The following is a 13,657-nucleotide window of genomic DNA, read 5'->3' on the forward strand; positions in this document are numbered from 1 at the left end:
GGTGAGTGTTTTTAGTACTTTCATTTGCCAGTCACATATGCTCAAACCTGTGTGTATTTATGATCCAGAGACCAGGAACTGGAACCCACTTATATTCTTTTTTATTTAATTCCTGTTTCCTAGTCTTGTGCCGTATATAATACCTCAGTCTGACATCTGAAATATTTAAGTGAAGTGCCTTGACAATGGTGTTACGTTGTTTGCAGAGTAAGGGGTAGTGTACAAATGATAACAGTCATGAATACCTTCCTCCATTGTATTTGCAGGGAAGCAGTGCAATGAACAAGAGGACATCCAAGAAACTGAAAAAGATGAGAACAAGGTCAGTAGACGAAGAGGTTAATGTGACTACTGACTCTTGTGGTTGTATCTGTGGCTAATATCAACACTATGCTATACAGTGATTTTTTTTTTTTTGAAGTTTAAAGGCTTCATTCAGTGGGATTACGTTATTTAAGCCTCTGCCTCCCACCCCTATATTGCTGCTCTCTCTTCTACCTCCTTACTTTTACCCAAATGTCTTAATCCAATATAGCCTCAAATATCTAAATACATTTAGATTCAGTGTTTTAAAATATGCTTGGAAGATCATTTCTATATGACAGAAGAATTTCCTTTCTATAGGAAAAATAAACTGAAGCATGCCTTGTATCTGTTTTGTGCTTTGTTTGACTTAGTGCACTTCAGAAAGCCCTGGAAAATCTACTGTTGATTTTTTGCCTAAATCGTCTGCCAAAGATACAGTGCACATTCATGGGGTTATGGAAGATTCATGTGATGGCAAGTAATCATAAGTGCTGATCTGTTCACTTTTATTTTCTTCTGCATTCCTGGTATACACACACATACTTAATATTTTGCAAAGTACATAGGTTGAAAAAATTGTCATTATAATTTTTTGTTTAGAATAACTGTCCTCAAGAGACCAAAATTTCTAGATGCAGATATCTAGTCAGTAAAGACTTGGGTTGGATTCCACTGCTCTGTTCAGCAAACAGTGGCATTTTCCTTTGGACCAAGTGCCTGCAGTTCATGCACTGAGCTCTTGGTGCCAGACTACCCCCCAAAGAAATGAATCCGTAGGATCTGTCCTTTAGTGCTTCACATCTGTTGATTTATATCAGTCACTTCAACATATGAGATACATGGTGGATTCATCTGAATTTGTTTTTGTATTTCTGGCTCACATGAGGATTTTTTTTGCAAAATCATAAAACTAGTTTTAAAGACATTTAGTACACTAAATCATGAATGGAAAAATTGCTGCAGACAGTTATGCAGTCTACTAATTCTCCTCTCTTTCTTTTTCAGGAAGATTGCATGATAGTCAGGTAAATACCATTCTGAAATACACTATAGAAAATGTACTGGCATTTTAAATCATCTGTCTTTTTTTTAACATTTCTCTCTAAGTCAAAGATCACTAAAGCAAATTTGGACCATGATGTTTCCCTTTCATTTTTTGCAGGGATCAGAAGGAACAGAGAACACAAAAAAGCAAAAATCAAGTAATGTTTCCTATAATTGTTTGAAGGGGAAGGTCTACTATAATGTTTGCAGCTGACACATGTCTTGTTTTTCTTTTCTTTTTTCAGAGTTAATGGAAGAACTTGGTTTAGATGAGGCAGATGTTAATGAAGGTTCATGGATATTTTTATTTATATTTTTGTGTCATGTGTAGAAAATTAAAAATATAAAAACAAATATTCTATACAGCACCTTTGAGGGAAGCATATAAGACCAGACATATTTTACCATAATTTACCAGAATAGAAAAAAACTGTTCCCTTATGAAGCTAAGCCTAGTATCCCCTTTCAAAAGAAGACAACTTGATCTTTACATACATTCTTTTTCTAATATATAGAAAATTTAGTTTCACTTAATTTGGAAATTATTAGTAGACTTTATAAAGGGAGCAGTTCTACAAAGATGAGAATTTCAGTCAGAGGTGTGTTTGCCTTCATCTAGGGTTGCCAGGTCCTCCCTGGCCACCAACGAGGGATTGGGGGGGGAGGGTATGGTGGCCAGTTCCAGATTGGGAAACTCCTGGAGATTTGGGATTGGAGCCTGGGGACAGGGACCTCAGTGGGGTATAATGCCATAGAGTCCACCCTCCAAAGCGTCCATTTTCTCCAGGGGAACTGATCTCTGTACTCTAAAGATGAGCTGTAATTCTGTGGGATCCTGAAGTCCCACCTGGAGGCTGGTATCCCTAACTCCATTAATTAGGGAGTGATTCCGGAAAGTGAAACCATTTGCCAAAATAAAAGTGCAAATGGCCAACGAGTCCTTAGTTCCGATTTAGGCCAAGGAGTCATTCAATCCCTTCCTTTCATCTTCCTCTTCCTCCTCCTTCTTGTCCCACTTACTTGTTGCTGGTGTTGAGCAGACACCCCGCCCCCTTCCATCCTTCCCCTTAATCAGCAGCATCAGAAGTATTCCCAGAGTACACTGGAGAATATAATCCACCTGTGCTACCATCTATCCCATAGTGCTGGGGAACTGAGAGGTGGGGATTGTCTTGCTGCACCACTACAACCGGTAAGTGGGGATGAGGCTGAGAAAGAAAGCATGAGGAAGGTCTTATCTGAGTCAGATATACACTCTGTGAGCCATAGAAGAATTTGGAGCAGTAATTGTTAGCTTTCTATTAATGGAGAGCATTACAAAGCTACCCAATTTTATATTTCCACATTTAAAAATATGAACTTGACCAGTGTCTCTAACTTCTTTGTATAGAAAAGCTTCTTTTATTACTACAGTGGATCTTGCAGTTCATTCCCCATTCAATAGGGGGAAGTCATCTTCCTCTGGGTTATGCCTCCTACTTGCTCCAAGGCAGGGTTTATAGAAATTAAACTGTCTGTTAAGAGGACCAGCAGTAGGTGTTTACTGTTTTGATCTAAAACAATAATCTCCACTCTTTCAGATGAGTCCGACTGGGATTCAACCAGCATTTCACTTCAAAGTGTACCCTGTGCTAACCCTTTGTATCACCTTGTGCTGGAAGATAATGGCAGAAATGATGCTCCAACCAAAAAATCAGAAATTATTCCTGTGGGAGTCAAACTGCCTGATGCTCAAACAGTAATTCCTTTAGAAGGTAGTTGGTCACATTTTCATAACAAGATCTGCTTCTACACTAAAAAGCAAACAAAATATTTTACAATATTTTCTCCCTGGCCCCCTTGTTCTAAATTACTCGAGTTGATTTTTAATGGAATCAAGATAGATTTATAAATGGTGGCTTTCAAGGACTGAAACTAGATAACTGTGCTAATTGAATCGTTTTAAGCTATTTTGTTAATTAACTATAGTGGGAAGGAGGTCGGGGAGTATGCTCCTTTTTACTTCTCTCTCCTCCCTACTTCATCTGATTCTGACATGAATTTGTACATTTTATTAGAAGCCAGAATTTGTTCCTTTTCTGTTCTTTTATATGAGGTATATTTTGACAGCTGATTCTGTAATTGGTTTGGTAATCTTACCGTTACCAAGAACAGAACAGAGCGCAGAAGGTACTCTACTTGCTGGTTCTCTTCCATGGTGCTGGGAAGAAGGAATTGAGTAGACTTGGGCCTCGGTTTCCAGCCTGAAATATTTTGAGGGTACTGTACCAGAATCCCACACTGCATCTTTAATTCTTTTCCACTTTATAGAATAAAATAGACCACAAGGCACCTGACATTGTGTATTTTGAGCTGCAATGTAATTCTGAGCTCGGAAATTACTTCAGACAACCCTATTCTAATAGGAAGAAGTCCAAAGTTCCAAATCCAGAAGCTTGAATTGGTCATAATTACTTGAAATTCCAGAGTTTTCTACTCATATTCTAGTGAAGAATGTAGTCAAGATTAAGAAATTTTGGCCTAGACATTACATGTAACTGAATTAGGTGGAAGAGTCCTGAAATGGTAGCATGTTGTATAGCATATCAAGCTGCAGGTAGGGCTCACATTTTTTTTAATGCTTCGTAAGCCAACAAACTGCCCACCCACCCTGAAAAGAAATTAACATGTAAGAAGCAGTGTGGTTTAAAACTAGTATCTTTTTCATACTAACTCCTTTATTTACCTGCAGAAAGCTTTCAAAAAGAGGAGGTCGTTCAAAACTGACATTCTCTGCCTGCAGCCTGAAATAGTACAGTTGATTCTGCAGTATGTGTAGAAAATGTCTTGCAGAGAAAGATCCTATACTAGTTTAAGGCCAGATTGGGTTTCTCTTTTGCTTTAGAAACTGGCAATTATAGAGAAGACTACAAGCACAATCATCCAGGAGAAAATTCTAAAACTCTGAAAAATACAAAAACAGTTAATTAGATGCTGCTTTTATATTTTTATAAGATTAATTGTCAATGTCCTTGCCATTGTAATAATATATATAAAATTTGTTAGTGTGTGAACAGGTGAGTGTTTTTAATACTTCCATTTGCCAGTCACATATGTTCAAACCTGTGTGTATTTATGATCCAGAGACCAGGAACTGGAACCCACTTATATTCTTTTTTATTTAATTCCTGTTTCCTAGTCTTGTGCAGTATGTATTTGCTCGGGTATCTTTTGGTTTCATGAATGTTAATACCTCAGTCTGACATCTGAAATATTTAAGTGAAGTGCCTTGACAATGGTGTTACGTTGTTTGCAGAGTAAGGGGTAGTGTACAAATGATAACAGTCATGAATACCTTCCTCCATTGTATTTGCAGGGAAGCAGTGCAATGAACAAGAGGACATCCAAGAAACTGAAAAAGATGAGAACAAGGTCAGTAGACGAAGAGGTTAATGTGACTACTGACTCTTGTGGTTGTATCTGTGGCTAATATCAACACTATGCCATGCAGTGATTTATTTTGAAGTTTAAAGGCTTCATTCAGTGGGATGACGTTATTTAAGCCTCTGCCTCCCACCCCTATATTGCTGCTCTCTCTTCTACCCCCTTACTTTTACCCAAGTTTCTCATCCTTGCCCATTCCCTCCTAAATTTGCAAAACATTTCAAGAAACGAGAAGATCTGGGCTTCCTGAGAACAAATTACCATCATCTTTAGGCCTTTTCTTTTGTATTGCTAACTATGAGAAACACTGATACTGTGTATGCGCAAACATGAAATTTATTATACCTATGAGTTGCTTGATATTTAGTATACAGCTACAAGGCAGGAAGATTTGGATTGTTTTACTTGAATGGGAACTTCCTTGGTTACTTCCCCCCCCCCATTTTTAATCAATTATTTTTTCATGTCAATCAGAATATAAAATATTAAACATAAATATCAATAGAATCCGAGAGTTCTGAAAGAACGCAAATGTGAACTTGTGGATCTCCTTACAAAAAGATGTAATCTTTCCTTAAAATCTGCCTCCATTCCTGAGGACTGGAAGGTAGCTAATGTCACTCCCATCTTTAAAAAGGGTTCCAGAGGAGAGCCGGGAAATTACAGGCCAGTCAGTCTGACGTTGATACCGGGTAAATTGGTGGAAACCATTATTAAGGAAAGAATTAGTAGGCACATAGATGAACAAACCCTATTGAGGCAGACTCAGCATGGGTTCTGTAAGGGAAGATCTTGCCTCACTAACCTGTTAGCGTTCTTTGAAGAGGTGAACAAACATGTGGACAAGAGGGACCCAATAGATATTGTTTACCTTGACTTCCAGAAAGCTTTTGATAAAGTTCCTCATCAAAGGCTCCTAAATAAGCTCAAAATCATGGGATGAAAGGCCTTTTATGGATCAAAAACTGGCTAATTAATAGAAAACAGAGAGTGAGTATAAATGGGCAATTTTCTCAGTGGAGGGTGGTAAGCAGTGGGGTACCCCAGAGATCAGTACTTGGTCCACTTCTTTTTAACTTGTTCATTAATGATTTGGAGTTGGGAGTAAGCAGTGAAGTGGCTAAATTTGCGGATGATACAAATTTGTTCAGGGTGGTGAAAACCAGTGAGGATTGTGAGGCACTCCAAAGGGATCTGTCAAGGATGGGCAAGTGGGCGTCAACATGGCAAATGGGGTACATTGTGGCCAAGTGCAAGGTGATGCACATTGGAGCCAAAAATCCTAAATATAAATACACATTGATGGGGTCTGAACTGGCAGAGACTGAACAAGAGAGAGATCACTGAAAATGTCGAGACAGTTTGTGACTGCAATAAAAAAGGCCAATGCTATGCTAGGGATTATTAGGAAGGGTATTGAAAACAGATCAGCCAATATCATAATGCCCCTTGTCGCGCTCTCCATTCCCCTGCCCGGGGTTGCCACGTTCTGCCGTGCCGCCTTCCAAGAAAGGGGGGGTCCTCCCCGAATTCAGGACGGGAGCGAAGGTGCTGGGAACGCTTGGGCGGCCCGGAGCAAAGCACGCTCTTTCAGGGTTTACCTCAGACCCAGGCCCGTCAGAGGGTTACGTCACCCTCTTTGGCCTGCCTGAGACTGACACTAGCAGCCTGTAAATGCTCTCTCTCGCTCACCAGGACTGCCACTCAGTAAGCCAGCTCAGGGAATCCTCCCCGGTTCGCCCTGTGCGTGCTTTTATTGCTCCCGAACCTCCCAGAGCTCCCAGCATCACAGCCCCGCCTCCCTCTAAAACTGAAGATGCCACCACACCCCCCTGGGCCCCGCCCCCTCCTTCCGGGTGCAGGCCTGCAGGGCGGCGGCGTCTCCGGAGGAGCCCCGACAAGCTGCTGGCGCTGCGCGAGGCCGGGCTCTGGCACGCACGCCCGTTCCCGGGCGGCCACTCAAGCGGCCACCGCCTGAGTTGCGTCCTCCGTCGCCGCCTCCTCCCACCGACGGCTCTTCTCCCTCTGGTGCGGGTGGCGTCCTGATGGCGGGCGTCGCGGCAGCGACCGTCGCGGCGTCGGGCAGGTGACAGGCTGGCCGAGGGGCAGGGTCGTTCTTCCGCTCTTCTCCCGCCGTCCCCGGGAGTCCCCGGGGGCGGTCCCGGTCGCCCCCGGGACAGGCATGCTACTAAAGAAGAGTGTCTGCGGGTTGCTAGGGACTGTAGGTCAGCCATCAGAGATGACAAAGCTTAGAGTGAGACAAGGGTGTCCAGGGAGGCTCACTACAACAAGAAATGTTCTTCAGATACATGAGGAGCAAACACAAGGTAAAAGAGTCAATAAGCCCACTGTTGGGTGAAAATGGAGAAACTCTATCAGAGGACAGAGAGAAAGCAGAAAGGCTCTATGCCTATTTTGTCTTGGGGTTTTTCCCCTGAAAGAACAGGCTTACTTTGGGGAAAGTGCAGAAAAGGGCAAATCTAATGATAAACGGGTTGGTACACTTTCCCTATGAGGAAAGGTTAAAGCGCTTGCGGCTCTTTAGCTTGGAGAAATGATGACTGAGGGGTGACACGACTGAGGTTTATAAGATTATGCATGGGATAGAGCAGGTAGAGAAAGAGGTACTTTCTCCCTTTCTCACAATACAAGAACTCGTGGGCACTCCATGAAATTGCTGAGCGGTTGGGTTAGAACGGATAAAAGGAAGTACTTCTTCACCCAAAGAGTGATTAACACATGGAATTCACTGCCACAGGAAGTGGTGGCGGCTACAAGTATGGACGGCTTCAAAAGGGAATTAGATAAGCATATGGAGCAGAGGTCCATCAGTGGCTATTAGCCACAAGGTATAGGTAGGGGCTCTGGGGCAAGTGATGCTCTGTCTTCTTGGTGCTTGGGGGGGGGGGGTCAACAGTGGGAGGGCTTCTAATGTCCTGGCCCCCCTGGTGGACCCCCTGATGGCACTGGTATTTTTGGCCACTTTGTGACAGAGTGTTGGACTGGATGGGCCTTTGGCCTGATCCAACATTGGCATCTCTTATGTTCTTATGTTCTTATGTTCTTATCACTATAAATATTACTAACATAATTGATGTAACGATGTCAACAAATACCAAAAATCCCACAAAAAAACCTCATTACCCATAACAACAGAAGAAAAAAGCCTATACACTTCAACAGAATTATACATAATTAAATAATCTATAAAGTACTTTTCAATCTTTCCTTCATAACATTACCATCTACTGCTTATCAACAACTTAATCAGATTCATGAAATGCATAATACAAATTTGTCCACCTATCAAACTTAACATCTACCTTGCCTTCCCTACCTGCAATCCCATATATTCCAGTCTGATAAACCTCTGCTACGTTTCCACATCTTTACCCTTAGCTCCCTGATTAAACATCTATTTTTTAAAAAACTCTCTCCCTGAAGGCTAAGGGAGAGACCAAGCAGCTGGAGAGTCTAGCTGTATACACCTGTTGTGCTTAGATGACCCTGCCAATAAACCATGCTTGTTGAAATATTCCTGTGGTTCCACATTTTGCCCTTGCTGTGGCAAGCAGCCTAATGTTCTTCTGTCCTCCATGATGCTGACAACAGTCTGCACACACTTAGGATGAACTCATCCAAGCACGTTCTTTTCTGTGTTGTTAACAGCCATGATCCCTACAAAAGCTGCATTCTCAATGTAGATGCTATCCGATGACACGGACAGTACATGATCCACCATCAAAACTTAATCTGAAGATGGAAAATTATTTAGTGCATTTGATTTCCAGTCAATTAATAAGACTTGCTGCTTTAAATAAGCAAGCCATAATGTATTCAGTATCACCTCAAACTTTTTGGAATAAAATTGTATGTCTCTAAAAGATAGTTTTTGAGAAAGTTAAAGTTTTACACATCTTTGAAGTTACAGAAACACAGCAGGTGTGTATACATTATGTGAGGAGAACAATGATTTCTTAATTTTCATGATACTGCAATAGACCTAAATGTCTGTTACATATTTTATCAAAATATACATGATAGTATCAAAGCTGGCTGTATATGCTTTGCTTGGGGGGAGTAGTCCACAAGTTCCATGGGTTTTCCACTCAAGTTTCCGTCTCCTGTGCCATGCACCACACTGTTAAAAAGGCTCCAGTACTCTCAGGAGTGGTTTTTGTGAGGCTGTGGCTGCAGCAAGGAATTTAAGTAGGAAAGATCTGTTCTGTTAGCAAAACTCTTCTCACAGTTTTTGGATTCAGCCTAAGGTTGTGAAATTATGTTAACATCCTGTTGTTGTTCGTTAAAATAGTCACCAAGGTGTCTGTATGATATCCATAGCATAATTTTGTAAGTATAGTTCTTTTTTTTCCCCTACCCCTACCTGGCTTGCCTAAGGATAAAAATGTAGTAGACGCATGCAACTGTATAGAAAAGGCATCACTTGAAAATCAGACTGACAAGGCAGAGGTTTCGTTCGCTTGTGAGAAAAAGGAAACTGAAACAGCAATGCATATTGAAGAATCAGACGGTGACTTCAATCAGTGTGATGCAGCTCTCTGGGAAGAAAGATACGAAAAAATGTGGGTTACAAATGAAAAAAGGGAAATCAAAACCTGTTTTAAGAGCATCACAGCAGAACTAAAGCAGAAGTTTGGTGAAATTGACATAAAAGGGGGAGAAAGTATTACTCCTATGGAAGAAAGATCACAAGATGGCTTCAGTGGTGTGTTGGAGGGCCTAACTGAATTGCCATCCTTCCCTCAGTCTAAAGCTACCATTGACATACAAGACAAGGGCGATTCTAGAAATTTAAACTCTGTCATTGCAGGGAAAAAATTCAGCACAGAAAACGTAACTTCATATCCTATAAATTGTAGTTCTCAAAAGTTTCTTCCTAAGCAGTGTGAAAATGGTCAACAGAATGTTCATCGAAACCAGAGTTCAAAGAATGAGATGTTGTCAGAAATAACAGAAGCAGGTGTACATGGACAAGGAAAAGACAATACACTTGTACAAGTGGGAACAAATGTGGGGAAGATTACAGCATGTACCAGAAGGCCTGCCTTCACAGACAATGCAAAAATGCTTTCTGATATAACGAAAAGTGCAGCGCAAAAAAGCCTACACCCATTTTACAGTGGTGTTTCCAGAGACTTTGCAGTCAGCAATTATAAAGATGTTGAGACTGAAATTGGGAAGAATGTTAAAAACGCTGAACAGTCCTGCCGCCAGATATCAAAAGAACTGGATAAAGAACTAGAATGTGATGTTGTGAGATTTAAGAATGAGGTAGGAATGCTGCTGACAGCGTTCCTGGCTTTGGAGAAAGAAAAGGCCCAACTACAGAAAGAGGTAGAGGAATATCTGCTGCTTTTCATTCTCTGGTCTTTCTCACACCTCTGCCATCCTGTTCATTTCACCTCTTCAGTATTATTGGAAAGCCTTCTTTCTTCTGGGCTTTGTGCAATGCTTCTAAAGTGGGTCAGAAATTAAGAGGGATTATATATATATATTTCTTTGATGTATAGAAGCTGATTTAAGAGAGCTTAATTCAAAATGTTAACAAATATAACGTTAACATTAAAAGACCCCATGTGATTCAAGTTTTCAGAAGGTGCAACTTTATGACTGATGAACTGCTCCCATTTTATGGTGGTGAAAAGTGCTGTCCAGTCGCAGCCAATTTATGGGAACCCCATAGGGTTTTTCAGGCAAGGAGGCATTCAGAGGTGGTTTCCCATTGCTTGATTCTACATTGCGACTCTGGACTTCTTAGTGGTCCCCCATCCAAGGAGTAACCAGGGCCAACCCTGCTTAGCTTCTGAGATCTGACGAGATTAGGCTACCTTGGGGCATCCTGGTCAGGGCCACACCCACAGTCTCATGAGTCTGTTCCAAAATGTGAAAGTGGCTTCTGAAGAGCTTGTTCATCTTTCCATTACTCTCATTCCTGTTTAGCACCCTTCACTTTATTGTGTGAAGCACTTCTCTTTCTTCGTTACATTGTTGTTGAACACGCTATTGATGAGAATTCTCTTCATAACTAGATGATGTGTGTTCCTGATTTTTTTTTTCCTGTCACTAATGGAGTTTTTTCCTGTTATATGTTTTACACTACTAATTCTTGTTAACATACAAGTTTCATAATGAATGAGTGTTTTCTTTCTAAGGGTGAATCTGTTTGTTTAGTGTGGCCGTAAGTTGTAATAAATAACAGAACATGTAACTTTTTATGATCACTGATATTTCCGCTAGCTTGCCTACAAAAATATATTGAGCGATGTCATTGTTTTAGGTTGAAGAGGAAAAACAAAAGCACAAATGGGAGGAATTAGAGGCTGCAGGAAAAAATGAAAATTCAGCTATTGACAAAAGTTTGGGTGTGAATACTATTGAACAGAAAGTGGAAGAAAAGCTTACTGTAAAGGAAAATCAGTGTATTGAATCAAAAGGAGAAATGTTAGGGCAAAGCCAAGTAAAAAACATAATTTCCTCAGTGGAAAGGAGGGAATTAATTCAACTACCTGCCAAGAGGTAAGTGTGAACTCTAATGTCAGTCCTCAACTATTGTCCTGAAAAGTGGTTTATTTTAATCGTTTAGCATGGTAATGCCTTGGACTATTATGTATTTTAACTTACATTGTTGGCATACTTGAGACAAACTGTTGACACAACTGTAGTATGAATATGCAAATAACAAACATGGTAAATACCCACATTTTAACAGGTGAGTTTCCCCATGTCCAAAACCAGTCAGTATCTATTAACTGTTTGCAGGTGGTCATCACTATATGTTGTATCTTTCAGAAATTTACATTAGCATTTATAGTAACGTTGCTGGGAACATGTTCCCATTAAGTTTGGATTAGACAACTCAATGATACAACAGCACATGTGGAAATCTAGTGTGGTTTAGTCACCAATTAGTGACTCATCCTTGTTCCTTTACCTCTCTTTGTTCCATGCAGCTGTCTCAAAGTGTTAGACAAGGTGTCATGTTCAGAAGCTTTTCAGGCAGCCTCCTGTATGGCATTCATTATATAAAAAGATGTAGTGGCCTGAAAGGAGCAAACACATGAAAATAGCAGCTTGCTGTGTGATGAGGGAAGTACCATTGATACGTGGTAGTTCCTTACATCAGGATCAGAAGACAGGAAGCAATTTTCAGCTTCCAGGTTGTTTCCATTCTTCGTTAGGAGAATGGGAATCATCTGTTTTTCCAGTTTAACACTCTTGGATGTAGTTTTTATGTTGTGTCAGAATATTTCAGTGGCACTTTCCCAAACGCTGTGTTTTCTTCACAAAACTCCTATTGTCAGCACAAAGAATGGGAGAAAAAGTGAAAACAAAAGGCGGATCTCAAAACAACGGGCCAGTCAGCAGACCAGTGAAAATCCGCATCAGCTACAAGATGATAGCAGTTTGAGTGAAACATCTGTGGAAGAAGTGAGGTACTAAGAATCACAATGTTGTTGTTTTATTTATCTTCTTTATTTTGAAGTCAGGCTAAATGTATCATGAAGTGATGAAAATATTGAGGTAGGATTTGAGAAACCAGAGTTCAAATGCCCAGACTGCTGTGAAGCTCACTGGGTGATCTTGGGTCATCACTCAGTCTCCTCAACCTACTTGACAGAATTGTTGTGCGGATAAACAAAGTGGTAATGTTATATGCTACTCTGAGCTCCTCAGCAGAAAGGTAGGATAAAAATGTGGTAAATAGACTAATCATGCTTTATGCTCTGTCTGTAGACATGGTGAACTGGTACTGTGAATTTTAAGCATTTATTTTTGGGATAGAGGGGGGAGGTAGTGGCTGGGGGAGATAAATAGTTACCCCAGACTGACTTTGTGGTTTTTTAGAAAAAGCACTGTAATTTAGATAATTGACAATATAGGTAAGTATGTATCTTAGTACATAATATTTATTTATATTATTTTAAAAGTTTTTATTAGAAGAAAGAATGACAAAATATAGAAAATAACAAAAAGAGAAGACGAAAAACTATATAAAGTAAAAGAGGCTTCCGATATTCTCTGTGACAAATACAAGTATGATTACAAAATCTTCTCTTACTCTATGGTTGCAAAGAAAAGCTCTTGTTTTTGTATTGTCTAAATGTTCCCTTAATCATCAAAACCACAAAACCAGCATATTGATGACACCCAGCCCCCAAACTATGAATGATTTGTCCTTAAGTGCTTTAGGTAGAGGTTGAATAGAATGGGTGATAGGACAGTTCCCTGTGGAACCTCACAGGACAGGTCCCACACTGATGGTTTTCAATGACAAGCAACCTTTTGAATCCAATCTGTGAGGCATATTTTGAACCAGTCCAGAGCACATCCCCTGATACCTACTCCTTTCTCACTGCCTCGACAAGATGGCATGGTCCAATGTATAAAAGGCTGTAAATAAGTCCACTGGGAGCAACAAAGAAGCATGGCATTTGTGTGTATGTTCAGTTGGAGGTCATAACCAAAATCACCAATACTGTCTCTGTCTCATAGCTCCACCTAGAGCCGTGTTGAAAAGAGTCTGGAGCAGATGAGTTATCTAAGAAGACCTAGAGTTGGTCAGCTATTGTTCTCTGAATCACTATGCCCAAAAAGGGTAGATTAGAGACTGGGCATAAATCCTTTTTCTGAAGTGGCTCTGGATTCTGATGCCTCAGAGAAGGAGCTTGAGCAGCCTGAAACATGGCCTGGGGAGAGCAGAAAACCTAGGGAGGACCACTGCATGATAGATGACTGTGGTCCATATGTTCCAGAGGCTGCCGCTAAGGAACCTTCAATTGAGGCTTAGCCACCAGAATTTCCCTCTGTCCTCCCAGTTTCTGGGACAACATAAACCAGCTGAGTCCTCGCCCATGAGCACAAC

General features: G+C 40.7%; 1 protein-coding gene across 1 annotated transcript in view; it reads left to right on the forward strand.

Annotated features, from left to right (window-relative positions):
• Positions 1–13,657, forward strand: part of LOC107113910 (ankyrin repeat domain-containing protein 26-like) — a 108,467-nt gene that overhangs the window by 46,463 nt on the left and 48,347 nt on the right. The window contains exons 14-23 of the mRNA XM_015415313.1: positions 267–322; positions 678–780; positions 1,312–1,331; positions 1,469–1,508; positions 1,596–1,640; positions 2,931–3,104; positions 4,706–4,761; positions 9,172–10,128; positions 11,072–11,310; positions 12,096–12,227. Coding sequence (XP_015270799.1) covers positions 267–322; positions 678–780; positions 1,312–1,331; positions 1,469–1,508; positions 1,596–1,640; positions 2,931–3,104; positions 4,706–4,761; positions 9,172–10,128; positions 11,072–11,310; positions 12,096–12,227 — 1,822 coding nt within the window. The remainder of the gene's footprint in view (positions 1–266; positions 323–677; positions 781–1,311; positions 1,332–1,468; positions 1,509–1,595; positions 1,641–2,930; positions 3,105–4,705; positions 4,762–9,171; positions 10,129–11,071; positions 11,311–12,095; positions 12,228–13,657) is intronic.

This window comes from Gekko japonicus, unplaced genomic scaffold (assembly GCF_001447785.1).
Source record: "Gekko japonicus isolate JY-2015 unplaced genomic scaffold, Gekko_japonicus_V1.1 scaffold578, whole genome shotgun sequence".
Lineage (NCBI taxonomy): Eukaryota > Metazoa > Chordata > Lepidosauria > Squamata > Gekkonidae > Gekko > Gekko japonicus.